This window comes from Accipiter gentilis, chromosome 10 (assembly GCF_929443795.1).
Source record: "Accipiter gentilis chromosome 10, bAccGen1.1, whole genome shotgun sequence".
Taxonomy (NCBI): Eukaryota; Metazoa; Chordata; class Aves; order Accipitriformes; family Accipitridae; genus Astur; species Astur gentilis.
The window spans coordinates 2,607,935-2,635,334 of NC_064889.1; the positions used below are offsets into that span (position 1 = coordinate 2,607,935).

Here is a 27,400-nt window from a genome sequence, read left to right on the forward strand (position 1 = left end):
AGAAGATTACTAAACTGGGAGTAAATACGACACCGTACCATCCACTGTCTACAGAGAAGGGAACAGCTGCAATGCGAGCACAAAACAGCCGATGCCCCATGGCATGAGATGGGCACAGTGTTGTAATTCAGTTTGTCATGCAAGAGGTCTCCAAACAGAGAATGAGCTTTCACTGCAAAGCATACCCTGCCAAAATCACCTCTTTAGCTTTGCACAGTATTCTTCAATACTGCCGAGGCTGGTATTTTTGAGAACAGTCTTTGGGCTTCTTTTAAAAAAAAAAAAATCCAATCAAAAAAGAAAGCCCTGAATTAATAAAATCAAGGGAAACGTGCTGAGATTTTGTACTCCAACTTTCCATACAGCAGAAAACACTGTGCAAAACCAACGCCGATATTTTTCTGTTGTCCACCTCTTCCTCGCCCAGCTTTGCAAAACACCGAGCAGTTGGGACAGCGTGTTGGGAGTGTGTTCCCCTGCTTTTCAGAAAGGGCAGGAGTCAAACCAAGCCCACCCTTGGCACACCAGCGCAGATGTGCTGGCCAGCGTGCCAGGGATGCAGAGCCCTCGCTGCTCCTTCTCCCTGGGTGAAGATAAGCAACAGCTCTTCATCGTCCACGTTGGTCAAGCCAGAGAGATCATGAAACAGGGACTCAAAAGCACCTTTACCCCATTCAATTTTTTCATGTATGTATTAAGAAATGTAGCTTGAGGGCCTATCTTCCATTAATGGGCAGGATTTTTAACAACACTTCAAGTATTAATTTTTATGCTGGCTATATACATCCAATATCACTGCAAGACTTCAAGTACTCAGACACCAAGGAGCAAAAAGCCTGCATAAACATCTTCCAAATTTCACAGCAAATGAAGCCGGGATCCTCCCAGATGTGAGCTCACTTTACTAAGCAAATGAGCTGATCTCCAGAGCTCCACGCAGCAGGCAAGTGGGAGGAGGATGCCTATGAGCTGCAGTGCAAATTAAGTCTCCAAAGGCATTTAACAACCTTTAACTTCACAGTCTCGTCGGTCTTTGTATGCAATGTTTCGGGGGACACCAATTTTTTAAACCTTTTTGCTTTTTAGAAGAATATAGAAAACTAGAATAATGTGTAGTACTACATTTAAATTATAAGATATTCAGGAACAAAAAAAGGTGCGCGATAGAAGGACAGACAGTGATCTGCTCAGAATAAATAAGCAATGTTCTGTTTGCTGCACTGGGAGCATTTCATGCGACAACACTCTGCACAGCTGATAGCAGGAGAAATGCAGCAGATACACTTGGAAAATTCACAGGGGCATTGCATGCCAGAGCAAACAGTAAGGGCAGACTTTGTTTTCCAATTAATTTCATGCAAATAAGCAATGCTTTGTTAAGAGTACACGCTCATTAAATTCTCTCTCTTCTGTTTTCCTGAAGCAGTGGTTTCCATTAGACAGGTACTGTACATCTAATTTTTTTTAACACCTTTTCTGTTTAACTGCCACCATGCAGCCTGATAAACCCTCTCTCATTGCTCCCCACTCTGAAGATATTCAGCCAACACGCTCCCTCTCCATTGCTGTGTAATTAAACACATGGTATTCGACTCCCCTTCTAAGAAACCTGCAAGTTTAGACCAGCACTACTTCTTCCAAGCTCTGAAGAATCACTACAGTGTGTTTAAGCCTTTTGGTAATTCTTCTGTAACTAAATACATAGTAAATAAATGAAAATCACAACCTGATGCTGATATCATAGTAGCAGTGATGGGATACAGAGAGGGGCAAGAAATTTTGTAGACAGACATAATATTATCTTTAACCAGACTAACTGGAATAGCTGGAAAACCCAACAAGATGTCAAGTACACGTCTTCTGCCAGGCTAAGACAAACTGCAAAGCTCAAATACAAATTCAGAGTATTTCTTCTGAATTTAGCAAGAGATTCATCTGTTGAACCCAATGGGAGAAAAGGATCTTTAACCAGAGGAGCACAAGGATGTGAAAAACGAAGGGGAAAAACAAGCACTCCCTGTGCTGAGCAGCAATATATAATTTATAACCTACATAAAAACACATTTTCATGTAATAGTTCGAAGCGGGTGGTGACCTAACACGCAGCAACATACCAGAATAAAAAGTGGATCATTACTAATTACACTTGGTTTGTACAAACGAACTGAGAACCAGCATTTGCAAGGAAAGGAGCTGATGGCACTCCAGCACTTGCTCATGGTGTGGGGACGGACCACTGGAGCAGGACCAAGGGCAGAAAAGTGACGCCCAAAGGCACAAATCCCAGCTCTACAGCTACCGCCCATAGCACCCTTACATGATATAGAGCTTCTGGAGGGTGAACATGACTTCATGACATCTGATCCAAGACGTAATTTTCATGTCCTCAATAAAGAACACAAGACAAGAACACAACAAAACACATAGTTTTGATGTCTTGGATCTCCCTTCAATTAAGGCAGAACTAGAGAGATGACAGTTCATATGATTTTAATCAAACTCAGTGGAGCGCATGTGTGTGGAGGTATCAGTCTTAACAGGGGGAAAAAAGGATGGAGGGTATCTTAGATCCAGATCTCACTTTCTTCATCACATATTATCCACTTCCAAAACCTTTACTCCATACACAGAGCCATAAAGTTACTGCCGACAGACAGCAATCTTTATTCCCATTACACACCACCCAAATCTGAAGCTGCTGAGAACACTAAGGAGATGACCGCTCAAGCGGTCATAGTATAGTCATGCTACAGTCAAAATGTCTCAGCACGTATCACTAAAAGATATCTCCCTTAAATAATAAAGAATATGCCATCCTGAAAGCGAGGTTAAAGCAAGGAGCCCAGCCACTCTGGTTGCATTTGGGATTTTATGGATTTATTATTTTTTTAAGCTGCTTATTATTCTATGTCCTTTTTGCATAAAAAGATGCATGCAATATGTAGCAGAAATTGCTGGAGCGCATCTATTTATCCTGAATGGGGATAAAGATAGGGACGCTGCTTCTGCTGGCTCACTCAAAGCAGCTTTATAAAACCCCAAACAAAAATAACATTAGTGGCAGCTTAGGAGGGTTTTGTTTGCATCTTTAAAGAGAGGGTATTAAAATGTATTTCTTTACTGACTTTAATCAGCAAGTAAAATACTACGTTAAAAAATTAAACTCGTGAAAACAGCATTTCTTCTCTAAATAGCTCTGCCTGCAGCTCAGGAGGAAGAGGAGGGATGGAAAAGGAAGCCAAAAAACTGACAAAAAGGAAAAATACAGAAAGAAACCTTTCTTTCTCTTGCTGAGCCTCATCTTCTTGTTTATAACTCCCGAAGAGAACAGCAGCACGATTGTCCTACCTCATACTGGCCGGATTTCAGCAGGAAGGCTTTGGTCACTCAGCCTCCGGCATCCGATACGTGAGGCTATTACCCTGGTCATCTCTCCTTTTTTCTGCTGCCTCTTCCCCGTCTCTCCCCTTGGATGACATCCAGGTGGACAGGAGCTACTGAAAATTCATCAGCTGCCTAGTCTAAAGTCACTATAATAATTAAAACCCAGGTAGAAATTGAAATAAGGCATGAGAAAAAAAAATCCCACGCTGTCAGGGACTATACAAAAACAGGAAAAAAAAGGATGGAATTGGTGCTAAGGAGCTCCAAAATCAAAGTTTGAAGATCAGCAATGCTGCACATCAACATCACCTTAAGAGGTTCCCATCCATATTCTGCTGCTGCTCCCTGGGACATATGGCATAAATACGTGGGGGACTCTATTCCCAACCAGATCAAGATCCTGAACCAGCCTAAAAACATATGGTATAAGTGGGTTTGGGATTATTACTTCATTTGCAACTCTTCCACTGCCGCTTTAGGAAACAAATGCATCCAAGACAACTCATGTAATATGTAGAAAGAGGTGGGAAAATCTCCACGTTGAATTATCAACACGTTTAAGTACCGACTCACTGAACTGCTCACATTTTACATCTTCTTAACCACATCCCTGGCACTGGTCCACAGCAAGATACACAAAATTAAACTGAGCTGATTCGATGGCAAGGAATAGGATGAGACCGGCAAATAAAATACCTCCATAATTTCTTTTGAAAACACTTGCAGCAATTGCGAGCGCCCTACCCCAATCACGCATCCTTGCCCAAAGAAATTTTGCTCCTAAGCAAACTGAAGCGTGGATCTGGCAATGTGGGGTGAAGTCAAATCAAATGTGGTTTGAATCAAGTCAAATAAATGAAAATGCAGCATTTTCTCTCAAAGTATAAAACTTAATAGTAAGCTCAAACCTATTTCACTTTTTACTTAATAGTAAGATCAAACCTATTTTACTTTTTGAATTTCCAGTTGAAAGCTAGAAACTTAATTAAACTCTTTGGAAAAATTAGCGCTTAAAATTTTTCGATATGATAACCATAAAGCAATTAAAAATTACAACCATTAAAGTCAAAATGTAAACTTATGGCTCCTATAGACTTCAATATTTGTTTGCACAAATCCTTTACACCTTAAGTTAGCAGGTAAGACAACTTAGTTATTCAAAAAGCTTCTTCTCTCAGCTACATTTCTCTTGCCAGACAGACGCGATTGACACAGAAAACCAGAAATATTTTGCTTACTTATAATTATATCTTAATGAAGCTTTCACAGCAACAAAAAACCAGCAAGGGCAGGAACACACTATCTAGTGAGCCGCAAGACTTTTGCAGCCTAAATGGAAAAAAACCTACTAAATATTCCTCGATTATCCGACTGCTCAGGTCAATACTGCTCATAGCAAGACAAATACGCCATTTGCACACTGCCAAACCCTCACTAAGAGCTTATGGACTTCTTTAAAAGCCCGACGATCAATAAAGTGCAATTTAAAAACTTAGTCAAGGGGGGCTGCTAATGTGATGGAGATTAAGCAGACGCTGACCCACTCTACCTCTAAACTTTAAAATTAGCCTAAATAACAACCTTAATCAGACTTATAGGGGCAGATATAAAGAAAATAATATATTTTTATTTCATATTTCTATATCTCATGTATATACATATTAAATTTATAGATATATATCACCTGTTATATATTTATTTTCTATTAATATGTCATATATATTGATATAAAATACATCTAGTATTTGACAATTTAGGAAATGCATCTTTGTTGCAGGCTAACACAATGCAGATATTGCTGCGTGCTTAATCCTTGAGCAAATGCAGCTGGTCCCACTAAAACAAGGCTTGTTCTGACCAGCAACATCGCCTCCGTGCTTCAGTGGTCTGCTGAGACGTCAGCTGGGGGATGCACTAGAATTCAGAGTAACCTCAACTCACATTATTTATAATTTCAGACACTTTTAAGGAAAAACGTGGTGCTTTGACCTTATTAAGCTGTAATTGCATCGTCCATCGGATGATGCATTTAGTCAAGCATCCAAGTCAGCATCCACTCTGTCAATAAACCCAGGCTGATAGATTTAATTAATAACCCTGCTTGAAGACCAGGCTAACATCAATATGTTGGGGTTTTTTAAAGCATTATGTTTTCTCCCAGTTTTATTGAAATTATTTGGCTTTCCTGTAGCAGATGAAGACCAGATGTTACAGAGAGGGAAGGGCTGCACAAGCCAGAAAGAAAAACCAAGACAGCAACGGGCAGGTCGCACCCATTCATTACCCATATATTTCCCTTCTGCCATGAGGCTATTTATATTGCATCTCTATTATTACAAATATTATAATTGTGATGCAATTCTAGAAACCACAGTTTTCTCCTTTGCTGCCCAAAGTAAAAAGCAGCACGCGAGTCTAAAGGCTTCAGCAAAGTTTCTTTGTGCTGCGTAAGCACTTTGGAAAGCTTCACTCCCATCTTGCAGCGTTAATGCCAATATTATAGTTTGTAATCCCTCCTGAAGCAGCCCAAGCCCAGGATTAATCCAGGCTTACCGGCTCTTGGATGATACTGAGAATATTGAAAAAGAAAAAGAGTTTGTGTACAGGCACACAAGGCAATTTAGGAAGTATCACTGTGCTTATCGCTAGCAAAATTAAGTATTCATCCTCATTTATGTGATTTGCAGCACAAGTGGAGAAGCAGGACTGGAGTTATTTATCATTTCAAGCAGCAGCATGATGCAAAAATGGGAAGTAAGAGTAAATCACAGGTGATTTAAGAACTGACTGGCCATATGCATGGGCAACTGAAATGGCAGATGACCTACCTTGTTGAATTTTTAGGCATACTTCACAAGCAAGGAAAGGTCTTTGAAGGTCTCTGCTCTTTCCATGATATTATTTTTTTTCCCTGTCTAACGCTAATCCAAAACTTCTGCCAATAAGAGTATTCTGATTTAAAGCAAACGTATGGTGGCAATTATGAGAGGATGCAGGAGCAGGTTATTCTTTGCTTTAATTTGCAGGGAAAAAAAAACCAAGGGGGAAAAATGAGCATTGTTGTGCTCTAACTGCTACACCAAAACCACTGCCCAAACCAGGGTTGTGTACGGGCAACCTATATACACTGACTACACTGCTCCAAGGACCATGCTGGGAACTATAGATCATCATCCCAGTACGGACCAGCTGCTATTTTGGGGGAAATTCCTTTAAAACTGATGTAATACTTATAATTTTAAGTTAGCATTGGCATCCTTTTCAACTCCCAATTACACACCTATATACTGGAATAGCATCTCCAGTTATTTGGCAGGGCCACTCGTACACAACAAGCAATATATACACCTTGACTTTTCATTAACAGATGCAATAATTAGCATATTGGACAAATTTCCATTGCTAATTTGTCTCCAAAATATTTTAAGTATCCACCATGGATGTGCTTTTCCACAGCAAAAAAGGGTTTACTCGTATTATCACATGCGTTCTTCTGAAGCTTGAGAATTAAGTTAAAATAATGCTTTTTATAAGGAGGATGCTAAGCTTCACACCAAGCCATGACCCAGAGAAAGAAGCAGGGTTTTACTTCATTAATTATTTTGGGCTTCTATATGACACCTGCAATGCAGATTTTTTTGTGTGTATGCATTATTATATTACATATATTATTATAATAGATATTATAATATATATTATTGTGGACTTCTGTATGACACCTGCAATGCAGATTTGTGTGTGTGCATGTATATATTATTATATTAATATTATATTACATATATTATTATAGTAGATACTATTATCATATATATTATTATCATATATATTATTTTGGACCTCTATATGACACTTGCAATGCAGATTTGTCCGTGCATCTGCGCGTATATATATATATACACACACACACAATATCCCCATACTTGCAAAATACCACCACATGTTCATGCTTTCCTCTAGCTGCTATTTGGAGAAATTAAAAATATTTACTCATTATAATTTTTCCTGGAAAGCACATCCCACTGCGTAGCAGGTCAGCTCTGCCCCACGCACGCGGCAGAGCGGTGCCTGTGCTTACGGCCGCTCCCCTGCTTGCTGCTGCCATCGCTGCGCCTCAATTAGCGGAGAAGCTTTTTGCAGGGTGATTGCGTGCTTTCATGTACCTCTGATTAACAGCTCTGGGAAAACACGCAATGGAGAGGGGATTGAGTGATCCGAAACACGGAGGCTAAAACAAAAAAGAGCAACGAAACACCAGAAAAAAAAAAAATTACAGGTTGGGTTTGGCAGCGTGCTGGGATTAGATCACTGTGAATCCCAGCTTAAATAAAGCTCAAACATGAATTTCCTGACTAAGGTAAAAAAAAGCCTGGCTCAAATTTATGAACTGCTGGCAAGGTTACTTCTATCCCAGAGGCCTCCAAATACCAGGAAAACTCTGGCCCAGAAATGCAGAGTTCAGCCTGATAATTCAAATACATTCCTCTGAGCATCGTTGGTTCTGCAGCCGTAGCCTAGGCAATAAAGAAATAAACTCGAATACTTCCAACTTTGCATTTCTCAGAGCCTTACGTTAAACCATAGAAGTGTATTTCTAAAGCTTGCAAAGTTTATTTTCGATGAAGAAGTGGATATAAGCCTTGTAGAGAATGTTGTTTTAAGGAGGCAACCCCAAATCATCCCCAGCTCCATTGGATGCAGCCCACTCCACCTAGATTTTGCGAACAAAAAAAATATGGAATTTTCTATTACTCAGAACAATCTTCTGGATCTCCCTAATTAAAGGATAATGCTATTTCACAGTGACATTTGTAAGATAAGAAGAAAACCCCCAATTGAACCCCACACTTCCCCATATGAGAGACTCAGCGCTACCCCTTACACCTACCAGCCTGTATTTAAAATGTTCTGAATTCAGAGAAAGCAGTAATTCTTCAAAAAAAGATTTCACATTTATTAAATCTGTTTGGTCTCTTTCTTCTTCCTTTTTTTCCCCCTTCTCTTTTTTTCTTTTTTTTGTTTCTTCTCCAAGCATGTCAGATGCTTCGCTGAAGTCCAGAGAGATTAGATCTGCTTCGTTTTGGAAAGCACTCGAGCATTGCATATTTAGGATACAGCTCCCACCCCGACCCACCACACCAAACCTTTGCTCCCCAAACCTGCCATTTCTCCAAACAATTTCCAATTTCCTCAATGATAAAGCAGATTAAAGTTTTAACATTTTGCCCTTATCTTGGATGCAAGCATTTTTATCCACATGCTTTCATTCTCCTTCAGCATCCCTCACACGGCTCCTTGTCCAAGATTTTTCTCCCAGTTAAAAACCATAAGTAAATCTGCTTATGTCAGGACAATCAATAAATCTTTAATCTCTACCACAAAGCTGCTGCATAGGAATCCCATTTCTCTGTTCTTGTTCCCTCCTATCAAACACAAGGATATTACAGATCCGGAAAATGCTGGCAAAAAAAAAAAGTTTTGGTTTTTTTTATTGCATTATCACCAGAAATTGCTGAACTTTTCTTTTTTTCTCCTCCCCTTTTTTCTTTTTTTTTTTTTTTAAATTAAAAAGGTCAGCCTCATCCCCCTCAGTTTTTGATACGCATGCCCCTTTTTCTGAGACCTGTGTTCTCCTTCTTCAAAACTTTACTTTCCTGAAAGTGGTGATGAGGGGAGAGAGCAGTTTTAAACAGAGTTTCTTACTCTAAAAAGGTCTTTTTAAATATAATTTCTTTTTTTTCCTCAAAATTCGTATTTTCTTAGTCTGTTGCATTTAAGTATTTTAATAGGACTGCTTGGTAACTGCTGCATTTTGTCCTGCTACCAGTCTGCCCATAACAGCATGAACTGGTCCACGTTAAATTAACCACCTTGGTAAATGCAGAAGCATTGAATATGTCCAGTAATGCTTAAAATCAGAAATACTCACAATTACTTGGATCCCTACTTCTCCTATATGGATTATATGGTTTCCTGGTACCTTGTATAATGGAAATAACTGAGACAATTTGCTTTCATGACCATAAATAATGGTTTTCCATAACTGCCAACCATCCTGATCTGGCTTGTACTGTGCTAAATTTTGAATTATTTTGATTCTTAAACAACACTGTACCATCTCTTCCTCTAGTCTGGCTTTACTTAGAGGTGTTGGTAGGGTCAGGGCTCTTGAAAACAGAAACATATCCTTTTAAAAATGCTCCGCTCTTACAGCAAAGAAGATTAAATTATTCATTTTGCATCCAGACAGCTTTGCCGCAGCTGATAAGCACCAGTGTAGGAGGACGGCAGCTCTATTACATAGACACCATTCATTTTATCAATCGTGTCCTTAAGACATACCAAAAACTTTAGCTTTCATGTAGCCATAAGATGCATTTTTATGAAAATCCTTACTGGGTTAGCTGCAAGTGGTAGATCCATCCAGGTGTAAGCCAAAAACCAAGCGGCGTGCTGCTGTTCCTATAGTGCTGGCTGGAAAAAAGATAATTTATAATAGCCATCACAAGCTTCATGTAATGAAGCTGACCCCCAAAAACCACATCCAGATTTATTAGACAGACATTGCCACCAATTTAGGAGATCCCCGAGTCACAGATGACTGAAAGTGGTGGCACTAGCAGGGAAGCATCACCCTGCCCTGCCTGACATCCTCCCAAGGACAGGATGAAGGATGAGGTGAAGCCTCCATCTGGCTGAGCACAGCCATCCTCACGGGCAAAGGAGAAGGAGCTCAGTCTCCATGGCTCTCTACAAAACAGGGTTGGTGCTTACCTACATCGTGAAGCTTCAGGGGAGCAAGCAGTGATGCGCATGGGGCACCAATCGTCCCAGTGATAGAAAGCTTCATTAACTTGTTGCTCACACTGATGCAAAATGGACATAACTTTTTCTTTTTTTTTAAATGCTTTATGTGTCCTAAAATAAATGATCTGCAAAATGGCAGTGCTGTTTTAAACTCAATGGAAAAAAGACAGTCTTAAAATTCAGCTTGTCCTTTCATCTTCTCTATCTCAGCCTCTGTCCGTAAAAGTCCAAATCCCCAATCACCACGACAAAGCCAAAGGCTCAACTGTCTGGCACGACGTTTATCCCTCATCCATCTTAATTAAGCGAATAAAAGCAAATTGCAATCGGCTGCTGCAGTAAACGCAGATCCTTTCTGCAAACACAGGAAACAATGATTTTATTTGCCTACCCCAAATTGCTGCTGTGAGCTTCAGCAAGACTTGTGCAACGTGGGTTTGGGGAAGGATCACTCCATCCCACTCTGCCACATACTCCGCTAACTTAACTTCTATATAATATTTAACCTTAGAGGCTGAACAAATTGTTCATTGCTCTGGAGTGGCTATCTGCCTATGCTTTGCTATATTGCCTTCCCTTTTTTTATTGATTTCTGTTGAATTTGACAAAGTTATTTGGTCAAAGCAGGAGGCACTTGGTTAAGCTTCTTTATATCTGGCAGACACTGGGACCACAAAGAAAAGGCAATCTTCTCCAAGCTGTAGAAGAGATGGTCAACACTGCTCATCCCGGCAATTCTTGGGTTTGGGCATTGTCATTGATACAACCCTAAACAATGATCGCTATTCACACCGATGCTCACGCTCTACTTGCAATAATCAATGAATGTGTTGATTTCTCTCTTCCCATAGGAAGCATACGGGAAAACAAGGCGTACACATCGTATTGCCGCAGTGCTGTAGTTGGCTCAGGAGGTCTTCAAAGGGAACCTTGCGCCCCCCCCCCCCCCCCAATCCACTTCAGTTTCTGCACTCCAAAAGTGCTGCAATTCAAACTAAATCCTGGTTGTAGGCAACAGACATTGTCTGCTGCAGGACCAGATGGGAGCTCATCCACAGCAAGACCCTGGAGGCACACACGTGGGCTCGGCACCGGCTGCTTCCCTCCGCGCAATGGCTCCCTGTTGCGCTGAACCGCTTGCTAACATATATATATAGGGTGTACGTGCACATATATAATGTATGCATGTATACGTATCTTTAACTCCCATCAAGGTACGTTAGTCCCTTTACAAACATGATGCTTGCAGATCTGTCCAGGCTCATACAGGAAAACAAAGAAGAGACAGAAGCAAGTGCCAGCGATGTGCACATACTTTAGAAGTAACCTCTTCCTTTAGGTTTATATACATCAACAGTCACTGAAGACATTGAAAGGAAAAAAAACACAAACTAATTGCTTTTTCTCTGTCTTTCCACGGTATAAGTGACAATAGCAATTCCTGTGCTATAAATAAGAAGGGAACACCTCTCAGATTTGAAGACACGGAGAACAGATTCCGAAAATTTTATTTGCTGCCTTGGGAATCAGTTTGTTCCAACTCCCGAAGTGCAGTAAGATACCACCACCTTGTCATTGAGTAGACAAGAGAGGGCATTTCTCCTTGGGGCAGCAAAACAAAACGGTCTCACCAGAGATGTTTGGTGAACAGCACTCATGTTTTGTCCCCGGAAGAGCACGGGGACAGGGGAAACCATTAAGAAGCCATAATTTGTCAACTGCTACCACCAGAGCTGGGTGTAGTCCCCATCCTACAAAGGCTCCTTGTTCTCAGGCTCTTCTGTTCCCCACCAAGGATGACCATGCTGCAGCACAGCACCTATCTGACATCGACCCAGCACCCAAACCCAGCGTGTAAAATCCAATATGGGTTCCCCAGCCACAAAAACAACTCAGAAGGGTTTCAGTAAATGGTCCTAAAAGCAAAATCTATATTTTGACTGGAAGAAAGGGGGGGTGAGAAACAAAATCCCTACTAGAGCATTGATCTTTCATTCCATGACTAAAAAAAAGACAGTGCCATATTAACTACACACATTGGGGACAAAAAGTCTGCACCTCAGTTATCAATATTAAGTCCTCATGGAAGTCTTACTGGACAGTAGCAGCATGATCTTTGATCAAAAACATTACTTATCAGAGTGCTACATTTTCATTACACTATTTGATAAATATATATAGTGAAAAAATCAAACAAAAAGCTTTCAGAAAAGAGGTCCTTCCCTTCATGCTTTATAAAACGTGCACCTTGATATTCAAGTTGAAAAAAAATAAAAGCTTAATACAAACCCAAATAACAGAAACCCTGGTGCAATAAGTCAGCGGAAGATAATAAAATGGTATTAAGGAAGACATTTGTTCTCTAATACCGTATAATGCTGAGCATCATCTGGGTTTGCTATGGTTGCATGCAAGCATGAATACATGGTCCCTGCTCGGGTCAGACTCAGGGTTATATTGTACAGCCATATAGATATATATCTATACAATCTAGGTATCCAGATATCTAAGGGTCCATAAAGTCTGGATATCGAGCAGTCCCTAAAGTCGAGATCCAGATATCTATAAAATCTAGATCTAGATATAGATCAATAGAGGAAAAAGCAAAACCCTAAACGATCAGTGAAAGAAAACTAAAGAAAAGGATAAAAATAGAAGGGTATGAATGAGAATGAATGGCAAAACAAAACAACTCCGCCAAGAAGAGATGGCAAGGAAGGAGGGAAAAAAGATGGGATGCTTAGTCGTGTAGGTTCAATAAAATGCTCCTTGTAAGGCAAGCGCTCCACCCAGCAAAAGCGGGGTTTTATTTAGCAGTTCCCTCCTGGAAACAAAATAGTTGCTAATTCTTAAGGGTGGAGAAAAAGGCAGCTTCGCATAAACCTGCTTTAATAACTAATCCATTTTCCTGCAGTCATCGCAGGTCAGAAATAACAATTTTTGTCATTCAAGCATAATAAGCTGGACTTTGGTGTAACCAAAGAACTACTTGCTGAAGGTAGCAAATAATGAAAAATAATAATATTAAACTCAGCTACCGATACAGACAATCTGGATATTGCAGGAAGACTCTAAAATGAAAATATTGAATAATTCAGCATCAGAGAAATGGATGAACAAGACACTATTTGATACAGAGCTTGAAACTGTAAAATATCCCCAGCTGAAGAATAACAGCATTTTGAAAGCGCTGGTGAAAAGCATTTGGTGCATGAGCCTTGCTGTATGACTCCTTTGTGTCACTGCTGCCGGCGGAGGCCTGCACAAATTCTTCCCACATTAGGCATCATCTGTATAATCTCTGTGCGCTGCTCCCTCTCTAACCTTTCCGTGCACTGGGGAGGGAAGAACACAAGGCGAAAAAATCCTGGCTGCTGCATTTAACACCTACCCCAAACTCAGACCACACAGGAGATCAATAATAATTTTATATATTATAGATTAAAAATGATCAGAAGCGAGTAATGAGCAGAATAACGAGTCTTCTCTCTCCCCTTCATATAAATCCATTTTTCAGATATAAAACCTCGAGAGCCACATGACACAACCTATTTACTTTAAAATCAGTTTATTGGAAACTGAATATCATGAACTAAATCAGATTTATTTTTTTTAACATCCATTTTAAAGAAATTTGTTACCACCCATTAATACTGTACCAAGCAGGAAAAAAAATGAATATACTCAAAGTTTACCTCCCATTAATACTGTTCCAAGTAAAAATATGAATATGTTGGATTTGATAATGCCTTTTCTCGCAGACAAATAATTGCACCATAATTTGCAGTATAAAAACAGCATCACCTTATCCTGGCTATGCACTGCAGGAGTTAACAGGGGGGGATCTACCAGCTGAGCTGGATCCTACCTGGGATTACTACAGGTCTTGCATGCATCCAGCCAAATTGCTTGGGAAAAGCAGTGGAGGATGAATGCACATTTAGCTTTAGCATCTCCATGTTGTCCAATGCCACTCGAATATACTGAAAGTCCAGGACATGCTCGATTCTTCTAGTTAATTGATTTTTTTTTTTTAACTCCGCTCAATAGCTCTTTGTTTCGCTTTGGAAACATTCAGCAGCATCTACTGAAATTTTGGCAGCACAGTATCATTTTCACTCGCACCTAACAGCGGCCAGCTCTTCAGCTGCTGCTGTGGGAGCTTAATTCAGCTCAGTAAAAGCAGGGAAGGAAGCTGTACATTATCATGGCAGAGTCCTATAAAATAAAATTCAGTATCTTCTAGTTGCTGCTCACATTTTCCTCTAACAATCAGGATTTAAAAAAAAAAAAAAGGGGGAAAAATAACAGGTTTTAGACTTCTAGACCTTAAGATTAAGACTATAACTTCCCCGTACAGGCAAACCACACATATTGTGTGATATTGTTCCAGAAATCAAAAAGCAATTCCAGTTGCTTTTCCTAAGGTTTCTATGCAAACCACCACCTATTGGGAATGCAAATAGCATTGCCACCACTACAAAAGGCTAGCTGCAATTTTTTCAAAAGCAATTCAAGCAATCAACTCCTTTTTTTCCAGCATAGATGCTGCAGATGCACATCAGCTGTGAAGGACAGCAACAGCTACCCTCCACCACCAACACTGTGTTCCTCAGCCTGTCATAGAAACATTTCTTTTTGCTATTTTTTTTTCCCCCCCAAGCAATTGAGAAATCCCCACCGGGACATTTGAAGATGCATGTAAACAGCTGCTTAGAAAACATGTCTGGTTTTTGCAGTTGCCATCGCAGTACTTCTTGTGACAAATGAGATGTTGAGAAAGTTACGGATGATAAAACGATCCGGTGCAGACTCCTTTAGATCTCGACTCACCTGATACCAGTCTGGGGACCTTCAGGCATACCCAAGCCAGGGAGAAATTTGCTACTTTTGCATTTTTGCTGAGAATTGGGGGGGGGGGGGGAGGGGCAGGGATGGGACAACGACATGATGTCATAAATTAACTTGCATTCAAACCTCCCCAGGGAAGCTGAAGCATGGTTTATGTTTGGCTTTGCATGGAACAGAGGAGGATGCTCACATGCTGCATTGTGCACTGGCACAGGGTGATGATCCCAGGGAGGGGTGGGCAGCAGCACATCAACATCCCACCCCTAAAGGTTTATGTCTATGAAAACAAGCTGGGCTTCCAATATAAAGTTCATCTGGATGTTTCTAGCTAATCTAATTAAAGAGAAAACAGGGTCTTAAAATACTGTCGTAAGTTCACATGAACAAGCTACCTACCCATGGGGTAAAACAGCCCTGTGGCTAAACCACACTTCTCCAGGTAGACCACTAATTGAATCAGAGAATGGTTTGGGTTGGAAGTGACCTTCAAAGATCATCTATTCCAACCGCCCTGCCATGGGCAGGGACATCTTACACTAGATCAGCTTGTTCAACCTGTCCAACCTGACCTTGAAGACTTCCAACGATGGGGTATCCACAACTCCTCTGGGCAACCTCTTCCAGTATCTCACAACCCTTCATTAGACATCCTGTGATAATGACTTTTGGGGGTTTTTTTAGAGCAAACCTTTAATTGTGGCTTTTGGAATTAGAAATGAAGTAGAAACACTTCATGGTCTGCATAAGTTGCCTATAGGAAGCTCCTCCTATTCCCCTCTCCAAAAAAAAAGTGCAATTGCTGAAGTAAAGCATTTGGCTGACTGGCACGCTTCCTTGATGCTTTCTTAAATAATATCAGGGTTGGCATCTAAATGAAAGACAAACTGCCTATGTGGCAGCAAAGCTACTCACTCTGGGTCCCTGACGGAGCATCAAGCTGAACATAATGAAGAATTTAATCTAAAGTATTGCATGAAGTTTATCAGAAACAGAACAGAATTGCAGCACATGCAACTCTTCCTCTGGTAAGACATAAAATATTTTGAGAAGCTCAGTCTTGAAACTGAATAGCCAGGCAGCAAAATTTTGGTAAGCTCACCTCTACAGATACCCTGCTGAAAAAGCAATCTTCTATAGGGAAAAATGTGCTTTATAAGAAAATAGGGGAAAATACAGAAAAAACATAAGGAAAATCACCTTTTTAAACCAATTGGGACCTTGTTATGAGAAAAATAAGTACAGTATTTAAACTACTATCATTTATCACAAATAAGTAATATATAAATATGTAAATATTTTATAATATCATTTATCACAAAACAAAAAAGGCATATTGCAACCACTCCAAGGAGCACCACTACAAAAAAGCTTGCCTATTTAAATCCCATTGCAGGAAAAAGAAAATCCATAGGACCTATGTCAAAGACACCTTTTAAAGGACACACTTGGTTTCAGTACACACCTCTAACTACAGTCACTGCTACATACAACTACTGGATGATATTATTACTGTGTTTGGATGGCAGTAACAGGTTGCCTTGACAGCTGTCCCCAAAAATGCAATTTGGACAAGGCTCATAGGAATCTCGTGCAACAACAACAACAAAAAAAAAAAAAAAAAAAAATCACAAACAATGCCCCTGAGGCTATTCAAAAAAAGGTAAATTAAGAAAACACCAATGCTGAAAAAAAAAAAAACCACCTTAATTTTGCTTCACTTCCGCTCCTGCCGTGTGAACGCGACTGCAAAGGCATTCTCAGGAACGGGTGGTTCGATGCAAACACTCATGCTACCAGCAATGCTTTGCAAGCAGGGAAAGAAAAAGAGATTAATGGGTCCAAGTAAACTCTTATTTGCTGTGCTCCATTCCCCAAATCGGAAGTCGCAGCATGAAAAGTTATGTCACTGCCTCCTACAAGACAAGCCTAAGCTGAATGTAATTTAATTTTAAATATGCAGAGGGAAAACAAGGGGATCGAAGAACGTGTCTGGAGGAGGGGAGAAGAATGAAGAAAAAGAGGAAAAAAAATACACAAGTTAGGCATCTAAACTTACAGAGAAGTGAAAAGTGTATTTCAACCACAAATGCAAGGAATCAAAAGGTCAAATCTGCAAATGGGTGGCAGGGTAACACAACCCTTTAAAACAGATCTTCTCTGAAGATCCCTTTTTTAGGAAATTTTAGGAAGGGAAGGAAAAGCAGAAGTATGCACATTTTATCTTTAAGCCTGCATGATTTGTGGCTATTTGGGACTGGCGCTGGCAGAGCAGAAGAAATTCTGGATTACCCTCACTTTCTCCAAGAGACCTGGAGGCAGCTAGGGAAGCACAACAGCAGCCGTCCAGCTGCCAGAGTGAAGGAATGCAAACTTCTGTTCCAAAAGCAAAAGAAATAACAGATATGATTCAGATTTTTTTTCCCCCCCTTAAAAACAGCTGCAGATCTTGCGAAAGAAAAGCAAAGAGGCTTAGTGCATCCCTCCCCTGTACCTAATCCCAACATACGCAACAGTCCCTGGGAAGAAGTGGCCATCACCAAAGCAGCATTACCAGTAAACTGTTTGCACTGCTGCCCTCCATCCAAGAACCAAGCAAGTAGATTTAAACTTCAGGTCCTGAAACATGGGGGTAACAACAGGGATCCTAATAACCAGAGATCTTCAAATTGCACCATCCTGAAATTGCTTGTACCCTCTCTCTCCATTTGATAGCATAAAATAACAGGAAGCAGAGAAAGAAAAGCAAAGAAATGTGCGGTTCATGGGCATCCTCTATTTTTTGCCTCTGGACACAAGCTTGTTTGACTATAAGCAATGACCATAAGTCTGTGTTTGGGAGGAAAAAAAAAGATTTAATCTTTCAAGTAGGTGGAACACTTCATTTATTTAAGAGGCTGCATCAGTGGATAGAATGATGCTCAGGCAGTTTCGCAACTGGACTATTTTATCTATTCCTGAAAAAAGTAGAATTTAAGAATAAAACAATTCCCAAAGCTTCCTTTTAACTTCTCTTTCACGGAGATCTTTCTTCACCACCCATGGAAATATAAGCTAGACAGAGATGCTCTCTCTGACACTACTTAACAGAACTATAAAGTGGACCTTGGTTCAACAAGATACGTTAAAAAGCCTACCAAAAACCAAACAGGCATGCAAATGTTTCATATAAATAACAGGATTGGACGTGGAATACAATTGTTTTCATACCTGTTTTCTTAAAATTAATGTGGTCACCAAATTGGGTCACCACAATAACAACCATTAACTACAGACTATCGGAGCCTGGTCTGGTATTTTCTGATCGACTCCGGCAAGAAACAGCTCTGTAATCTCTTGCACAACAGGAGAAAAACTGGAGAGTGCAAGAACGGGGAGTCCACGTGCCCGTGTGCTTTAAAAGAATTAACACAGTTTCATGCAGATTGTCAAAAAAAAAAAAAAAAAAAAAAAGCCTTTTTAATTTCTTTACCTTCAGTTTGTTACACAGCTTTGCTGCTTTTCAGGGCAATGCCCATCCTAAATGACATTATCATTTTCTAACTCCAGATTAAATTAGCTCAGCCCATTCTACCTGACAGGAAAACATGAAAAAAATTGTTGGCTTTGCAAAATGAAGCTGTTTACTTATCCTTAGCTAAGACATCCATGAGCACATCCCAGTCTTCTGCTGGTAGCTGAAGCTGACCCAAGTCCTCAGACTCATTAATGAAAAATAGACACAGAGAACAGATATCTTTGTCTGCAACTGCCAAAAATCCCTTTCAAAACAGAAAACAAATCCCCCCAAATCCACGAGTTTTACTATCCTTTATTTGAAGCCACTTTTTATTTTAAGAGAAGAAAACGCAGCCATCAAGCCACCTCTCTGTACTGTGGCTTCGAAGAAAAACAACAGCACAGCTGAATCTGATGCTCACATCACCCACGTGCAGACAGGCTTTAACAAATAAAACTATTTAACAAGCAAAATTGGCAATTCTAAGGAAAACCATTTAAAGGAGTTTTGGCAATCTAAAGGCAAATTGATTAATGAATGCTTATATCCCTCTTTAGAGTTTCATATCTGCAAAGTTAATGGTGCAATTCATCTTATCTCCTTTCATACACAGGAAAAGTCCTCAAAGTAAATAATCGCACCATCCAAATCAAGTACTTATGGTTAAAAAAATAAAATTTTGACCATGAACATTCCCTTTGATCTCTTCCCCAGCTCAATAAAGTTGAGGGCACAGAAACTCCATAAATACAACACTATCAGTATACTATGTCCAATGAATTCTCTTTTCAATGTACTATAAAGAAAGGCTACCAATAATTCAAGAAAGGCTTTTACATTTCCAAACTGAAAAATCACTGAGATATACCAGTATTAAGAAACACTTGAGTGAAAACAAAACATTAATAAATTTGTCAGAAAGCCATTTGCTGTACTCCTATTCTTCCTTTTTTTTTGAAGCAGGTAGTATTCCATAGGCAGAAACACAGCCTTCTGTTATTGCTAACACTGTTGTAACTTTATTATCAGCACTTAGCAGATAACCCCAGACTAGTGTCATAATAAAACACCAACTACTTGCAGGGGGTTTTTTTTACCGTTAAAAAGTTTCCACGCTACTATAGTTTCCATCTTACCTCAAGCACTGGTCCAGCTCCAAGAATAATCTGTTCTACTCCGCTGGCAAATCCCTTCTGGCTGAGGGCTGTGAGGTGATGAATCAGAAAGTTGGTGCTCTGTGTCTTTCCCGACCCGCTCTCTCCCGAAATCACGATGCACTGGTTCTTCCTCCGCTGAAGCATGGCGTGGTAAGCCACGTCTGCCACAGCGTAAATATGGGGCTCCAGCTTTCCCAGCTGATGGTTATCATACATCTTGACATACTTGGGGTTATAAATAGGTAGAAACTTGAATGGATTAATAACAATGAGGATGCTGCCTACATAGGTGTAGATTTTTTCTTGCTTGAAGCGGTTTCTGAGATTTTCCAGGAGCGTTTTCTCATTCAAGTCCGGCAGGCTGCACAAGTCATCGTAGTCCTTTTGCTGCGGCTGGGGAAGGAAGCCACGCTCCACCATCCTGCGACGCTCCTCCGTCACCCGCAGCCAGGACTGGAGGCTCCCATAGTGAATGGAGCCGTCCAGGTTCTTCTCTCGCAGGAGGAAGCGATAATCCTCGCCACTGATGCGGTTCTCCAGGGCCATGCGAGGCCACAGCATCATGCGCTGGACTGGGCAGTCCGTAGGGTTGAGGATCCATTCCTCCCCACCAAACTCTTTCACTTCGGCAAGGACGTAACATTTTGTTTTCTCGAGCTGAAGTTTATTAATGAGTGAATCAATCACCTCAGCGGCTGTGGAAGTTTTCCTGGCGGTGATGGGGCAGTAGATAGTCCCTTCTGCGATGCTCCCAGGGTATATGTGCAGCGTGTACTCGCTATCCTCAAAGCGTCGTCTTCCTCCAACATCATTTACACTCATATTGGATCCTTTCCCATCAGTACCTGCGCCGCATAGTCAGGACCGTCCTATATCTTGTCAGGTCATCATGTTAGCAATGCTAAAAAAAAAAAAAAAAAAAAAAAAAGGCAAAACAAAATAGGTTAGGTGTTTTATCTTGGCAAGGGTCCTTGAAAACCATTGATGTGCACCATGAGATGCAATGAAGCAACTCAAGTGATGATACCAATCGCCTTAAAGAAAGCAAATGATGATTCCCAACCAACATCTGAAAAGACAGCAGCGTTTTCATACACCAAAGCTGTAATAAATAAAGGTATTTAACACACAAACACTACCCACACCTCAGGCTCCTCTCTACTCAGATGTAACTACACAGAACACCTCAAGCTTTTGCTAATTTTTCCCTGGCTCTGAAGCAGCAAAGATTCAAAAAGACCCTCTGATTTTCAGTGTATTTTACAGAGAATAAAATCAGTATTCTGTGAGCAACATACCAGACAGCCTGCTGAATCAATAGTGGCATTCTCCTCATGTCAAAAGTTGCTATAGCCTTATTGCTTAATATTACCAAATAACTTATTTAAGAGTTAGTGCCTCTATTTCTATGTTTGCATACTTCATGCCAACTTAGGGAAAGCATCATTCAGCTAACCATAAATTTGGAAAATACCCCTTGACCTTCCTGGCACTAACGTACCCATACATCTGAATTACATATTTTCTAGATGTTGTTAAGAGAACTAAACCTTTTGAGATTTTGAACAGTTGCATAAAATGCTAACTTAAAAAAAAAAAAAAAAAAACCACCAAAACTTAAAAAATCACCTTAAAGGGATATTCCAACCAAAAGGAAAATGCCACCTTTGTGATAGAATCATTGAATCATTTAGGTTGGAAAAGACCTTTAAGATCATTGAGTCCAACCATTAACCTAACACTGCCAAGTCCACCACTAAACCATGTCCCTAAGCGCCACATCTACATGTCTTTTAAACACCTCCAGGGATGGTGACTCCACCACTTCCCTGGGCAGCCTGTTCAAATGCTTGACAACCCTCTCGGTGAAGAAATTTTTCCTAATATCCCATCTAAACCTCCCCTGGAGCAACTAGAGGCCATTTCCTCTTGTCAATTCAAAGGCCTTTCTGAGCAATGTTCAAAATGAATCCTGAAACACAATAATTTGCCTAGTCACAAGTTTAAAAAAAAATTAATTAATCAGTGGTCACAAGCTCCAAGTTTCCTCACATTGTAAAAGGACATGTGACTCCTGCAGCAGCGCCCATCCAAGAGCACATACTGCTGATACACCCAATGCTTTGCTCTGACACTCCTGGGATGAGGACCGTGTATTGACAGTATTATCCCTTGTATTGACATTATCCCACAGTCCTGTGCTGGTGAACAGGAGATAAACTCCTTTGTCTTCCTGCCCAGGAGATTTTCAACCCATTGGGATTCAAACAGTAACACTCTTCCACCCACAAAGTCAATTTTTTTCAGAGATGTCCATATTGGACATATCATCAGATATGAAGTATTACAGCCAACTCACTCGTACAAACTCACTTTTTATTTCTCTCGTACTGCTTAAAAAACACAGAACACAAATCTCTGGCACGGAAACATCAAATGCACAGGTAATTTCTCAAACTTAATCACTACAAGACGACAGCACCCCACCACCAGCCCCAAATGAAAGCAATTCCAGAGTTAGCGGTCCTCAGTTCTCCACCAATTAGTCCTAACAAACTCAAAACTCCCCCCGAAGATGTTAAGAGTTATTCTAATATAAAGACAACGTTAACTACAAAGAAATGCAGAGGACCCTCAGAGCCAGGATCTGGGCAATGAAGTGGCAGGTGACACAATACATATAAAAGTTTACATGATGCTCGTCCTAACGTTACATATAATGTTGAGCTTTTCCTTGAGCACTGCCCCACAGGAGCAAGACCTCATGACTATGATGGTTCCCTGACAGCATCAACGAAATGCTCAAGAATGGTCAAAAACATGAGGTCAAAACCCACGTCAGGTTTAGGGAGCTCCTGAGCTTCAGATATTCAATGTCAGGAAGAGCAGTCAGAATAAGCATTTCACGTGGTTGTCCTGTCCTTGCACTCCTCCCGAAGTACCCAGATCCAAGACCTTCAGTCCAAGCACAGCCACCCTCGTCATCTATATCCAGGCAAGGATGGGACTTGGAGATTTGTTTCATTTACTACAAAATTTTGAAGGTCCTCAAATGAAAAGCATTATTTTATATAGTATTGTTTCTCGCTCCAGTATTTCATTAAATATATTCTCCCCAGCCACACGCTATTCAAAGCAAAGAAATTATTATGTCACAGTGAAACACATCTGGCAGGGATTCACAGCGCATTGCTTGGTAGCAGGACATATCTTATATACCGGGAAGCGCTCCAGCTGCTTTCCTATAGCTTTAGTATAGGCACAGATGCAACAGGGATGATGTCAGTTAAGTGCTGGGTTAGGCTTTCTTTGTCTAGCTCTATGACTCCAGCATCAGCTTTTCTTCAAGAAGGGAAAAAACCCCCACCACACTTAAACTAGATAATTCCTCACTGAGATTGTACTTCAAAGCTTATGACAAGAGCGCTGGCTATTTTTATTCAAGTTATCAGAGTGTATCAAAGACTGCTGACTCACATGAGAACTGCAAACAGGGCTTTAAATTGGTTACCTTGAGCAAACACCAACCTTCCCTTCCACCTCCTCCCTCCTGTCAAATACTTGCAAGTTCAATAAATCCTCTGTCAAGCATCAGGCCACTCTACCCCACCTACCCAAAAGCTTTCCTCACTTCTCTATAGATGCTTATTCTGCACAGACTCAGTAGAATAACAAAGATCTGTGTCTTCTGCATCCAAACAACTTGAATCCAGCAGAATTGCAAGCCAAGCATGAACCCCATGGAGATGTTAAAAGCCCCAGTAACTCTGAGAACGCAGAAGAGCCAAGTCCCCCCCAAAACCACTCAAACACCAGAAGCTTCCACTAATGACTAAGAAATTTAGCAAGGTCAGAAAGCAAAGAGGTGTTAATTTGGGCCTTATAAATCACAGGAGGCGTGCCACAGGATTTGCTTTTATTAACGCTAAACATGTCTTGGAGTATTACATTAGGTCAAAGAAACGTTAATGAAGATAATTGCTTGTGGTCTCCCAACCACTGATGCACATGAGCCTGGCTCTGCTCAACATCAAACACGCCTCTTGCAGACAGTCAGTTTCCAAAGTATTTTGGAGAAAATATTGCAATGAAATATGTGTAATTAGGTAATTAGCATATGTCAGGGAGAAAGGCTCTTCTAATGACAACTGTTCAAGCAGGCTGTTGAATTAGCTTTTACATGACTTTTAAAATTAACAATATTTTTGCATTTGGATACAAAAAATTAAATAGGAACATGAAAAGAGCAAAACAGAGTAAGTATTTTGCAACCCACTAATACTTGCTCTATGCACTATTTTAATTAAAGGCATTTTGCATTGCTAGGTGCTTACATTTAAATGAGAATATGATGCTACATCCAAGTCATTTATATAGGCTTATGGAAAAGAAAAGTTAGTGTCGTAATGAAAGGGGATGCTTGTCTCTGTACCCAAGTGGCAGACCTGACTTTACCACCAAGCTATCGTTCAGCTGCTTCACTCATGTACTGGCTTTGGCAAGGATGAAGGCAGCAGTAACGGGATGCTGATCCCACAGGAGATGGAAACCCAGAGGATACATCAGACCTCAGAGGTCAGAAATAATTGCAAACTCCTGTGAATGTTCTGGCCAAAATTTATGGACTATGCATGCCTGTAAAAGGAAGAATTTATGATGTTTTAAGCCAATATACTTTCAGCCTAATATTTGCTGTATACTTTTCCATTTTCTACATCTGAATGAAGATTCTTACTCAAATTGACCCCTGCACACTGATTTTGCTCAATTTTACGATCATAACAATTCTATTTGCAATGTAAAAAGCATGATCTTCAAAAAACATGAGGTTAGGCCTTTATAAAAATCGCAATAATAATCTGATTACCAGCAGTTTGACAGAAAAAGCATACTAAGATTATGGCAGTCAACTAGGCTTTGTGCATACACTAAACTTGTAAATAGTGGTTTACTTTTACATTATATGCGATCTTTTACTAGCTGACCACAGTTCAATATACATAAACATTGGTAGCAAATGCGCTTTCTCTAATTAAACATATATATGACTGCATATAGTGACTGCCCTTGCGTTGGGGCTGCATTTTTTAGCAAGTGATATTTGTAAGTGATATCAAACAAATGAGGATGCTCCAATTACCTTCAGAAAGATATCTGAAATGGAGGCTTTCAGTCATGCCATTTCTTTTTTTTCCATTCAGAAAGACCAATCTCAGTATTTTCACTTTCAGGGACAGCGTAAGCAACATGTGGCAAAAATCCAAAATAAACCATCCACTGGAAGCATCAGTACCCGTCATAAATAATCTGTGACAGCTAAAGCCTGAAATCATGGACAGAGTTTGCCAAATATTGGATGATTTGGAAAAAATAGAGATTAGTGTCAGCAGTGAGGCTGCTAAAGGGGCAATTCTGGAAGCAAAGTTCACTTGGTTTTATTATAACATCCCATAACCCAGACAAGGGACTACGAAAATAGTGAAGCCTTCTTCCCGTTCCTAATCCTCAGGCAATCATAACAGGCTCAGTTGCTCAAGACAGTCTGGATTTAACCATCCACCGGTATGTCAAAACGCATACCATGTGGGGCAGAAATTCCTTAAATAGATAAACTTAAAAAAATATGATAAAGAAACGGCCCATTTAAACACACTTCACTGCTCAATATGAATATATCAGCACAAGAGCTCTCCGGATTTCTCCTCTGCAGCAGCAAATAGCCTCGTGCCACTGGTACCCAAAATAACACCCCCACGACATCAAAACTGATGCCAGACTGACACGTGTGACAGCTGATGCTGTAAAAACTACCACATCCTAGACAGGCAGAAAAGCCCATGTAGATGCTCAACATCTTGGTTATTATTGCACAGTTTTACATGTCAGTTCATTTGATCATCTATATAATGCTTAACTCTCTCCTTTTTATCTTCTTTCCCCCTTCTGCGCTCACCATATTTTTCTCTCCCCACTGTTGCTGATGGGAGAGAAACGTCATTATCATTGCTTAATCATCTACGTCAGTCTGTCTGAAAGAACCTTGTGGTTCAAGTGCAGGAGGTGGTGCTACCTAAAATGCAGATTTATGGACCCATAAACGGGTCCCCTTTATTGGGAAGGCAGAAGATGCAAAGGGGACTGTTTTGCAGTAAAACTGCATGCAAAATTTCTATAAAATTAGTTTCACCCAAAAGAATGAAACCTCTAATGCACGAAAAGTGAGATTTGTGTTATAGTGATCATAGAATGGTTTGAGTTGTAAGAAACCTTTAAAAGGTCACCTAGTCCAACCTTCCTGTGATAATCACAATTCAAATTTACTTCTTCAAAAGCAATGATAAGCTTGGAGGGAGGGAAAAAAAACCAAAAACCACCAGCATGCCAAGATTGCCCGTATACAGAAGAAAGGTCTTTTGGATAAATATCAGAGTAGTTTATTTGGACTGAAGCACCAAAGCGAGATGCCAATGTAGTGAGATGACCTAAATTAGAACAAAAAACAAAAGCAGGAGCAGAGACACACTTGCAGATGCTTGGCAGCGCTAGGAGTCCCCGTTGGACCTGGCGCAACGGGGTGCCAATACACAACCGAAAGGCAACCACTGCAGGCACCAAACCGCCCACCTCCTGTGACAACGAGGACAACCATGCAATGGCAGTAGCATCCCAACTACACATTTTACTGCTTTGGTGGTTTCTTTCCTCTCCCCTTAAAATTTTCCATTTGGTCCCAATTCTGTAATCAAGAATTCTTGTCCCTTGCTAAATCTGCTTCATTTTGCTCAGAGTTCAAAGCAAACGTAAGTGAACCTAAAAATCTGGTGTTCCTTCACTTCCTGCAAACCCAAATGATTTTTCAGATAAACCTTCCTGAGATCCCCAATCCCAGTCAGATTCGTAAATTGGGTTTTGCTGTTATTGTCAAGAGTCATAATAAAAGGATAAACCACACTTGGCCAGTGTTTACCACCATGCCTCTGGCAGGGGGGAGTATTTCTGTAAGTAGGGCTGATCCCACACTGTCATGCCTGTACAGCCAGAGATGTCTACTCAACTTCTGAGGAGGATTCCCAGAATATATAAGAAGTTGTGAATACACAGCTCAAACTATTTAAATTATTCCCAAAGATGTACAGTTGCCCACACTAAGTGTAACCTAAAATAGGTTGCAAGTTTTTTCCAAGTTGTTCCCAAGCTCACCAGCTTCTCCTGTGGCTTGAAAAATTGAGAAAAGTCATATTAGGCTATTTTTTCCTGTATTTTTCATTTTTATTCAGCACTTGAAGCAACTCTATCAGCTTCTTGTCTGTTCACTTCTATACTAGAGGATGAGACTTGCGTTTCAGCTTGTTACCTGGAAGCTTCTTGCTGTGCACTGGAGGTTGTCTTCTCTTTCAGAGATGGGGTCTGTTTACTCATACTTTAATTTTGCATTTCTTGCTAGTTAAGAAGCCCATGGATACATAAAGCACCTCAATAGATGAAAATCTCTTCCAGAGCCTGGAATTACCATGTCTTGAGGTTTTGCTATTCCCCTGCCATCTGACAACTGGTCAATGGTTCCTCCTCTTCTAGCAGCTGGAAGACAGGCAAGGATGCTGCTACCCATTCATCACACTCTTGCTGATGCATCTCATGTGGATATCTGTCAGCTTCTACCAGACCTTTTAGCCGAGACAAAAGGAAATTGGGAAGAAGAAAAAAAAAA

The 27,400-nt window shown here is 40.4% G+C and overlaps 1 protein-coding gene across 7 annotated transcripts in view; it reads right to left on the minus strand.

Annotated features, from left to right (window-relative positions):
* Positions 1-27,400, minus strand: part of MYO9A (myosin IXA) — a 189,603-nt gene that overhangs the window by 134,031 nt on the left and 28,172 nt on the right. For all 7 annotated transcript variants that reach the window (XM_049812619.1, XM_049812620.1, XM_049812622.1 and 4 more), the window contains exon 2: positions 19,672-20,593. In XM_049812619.1, the coding sequence (XP_049668576.1) occupies positions 19,672-20,514 (843 nt within the window). In that variant the 5' untranslated portion in view covers positions 20,515-20,593. The remainder of the gene's footprint in view (positions 1-19,671; positions 20,594-27,400) is intronic.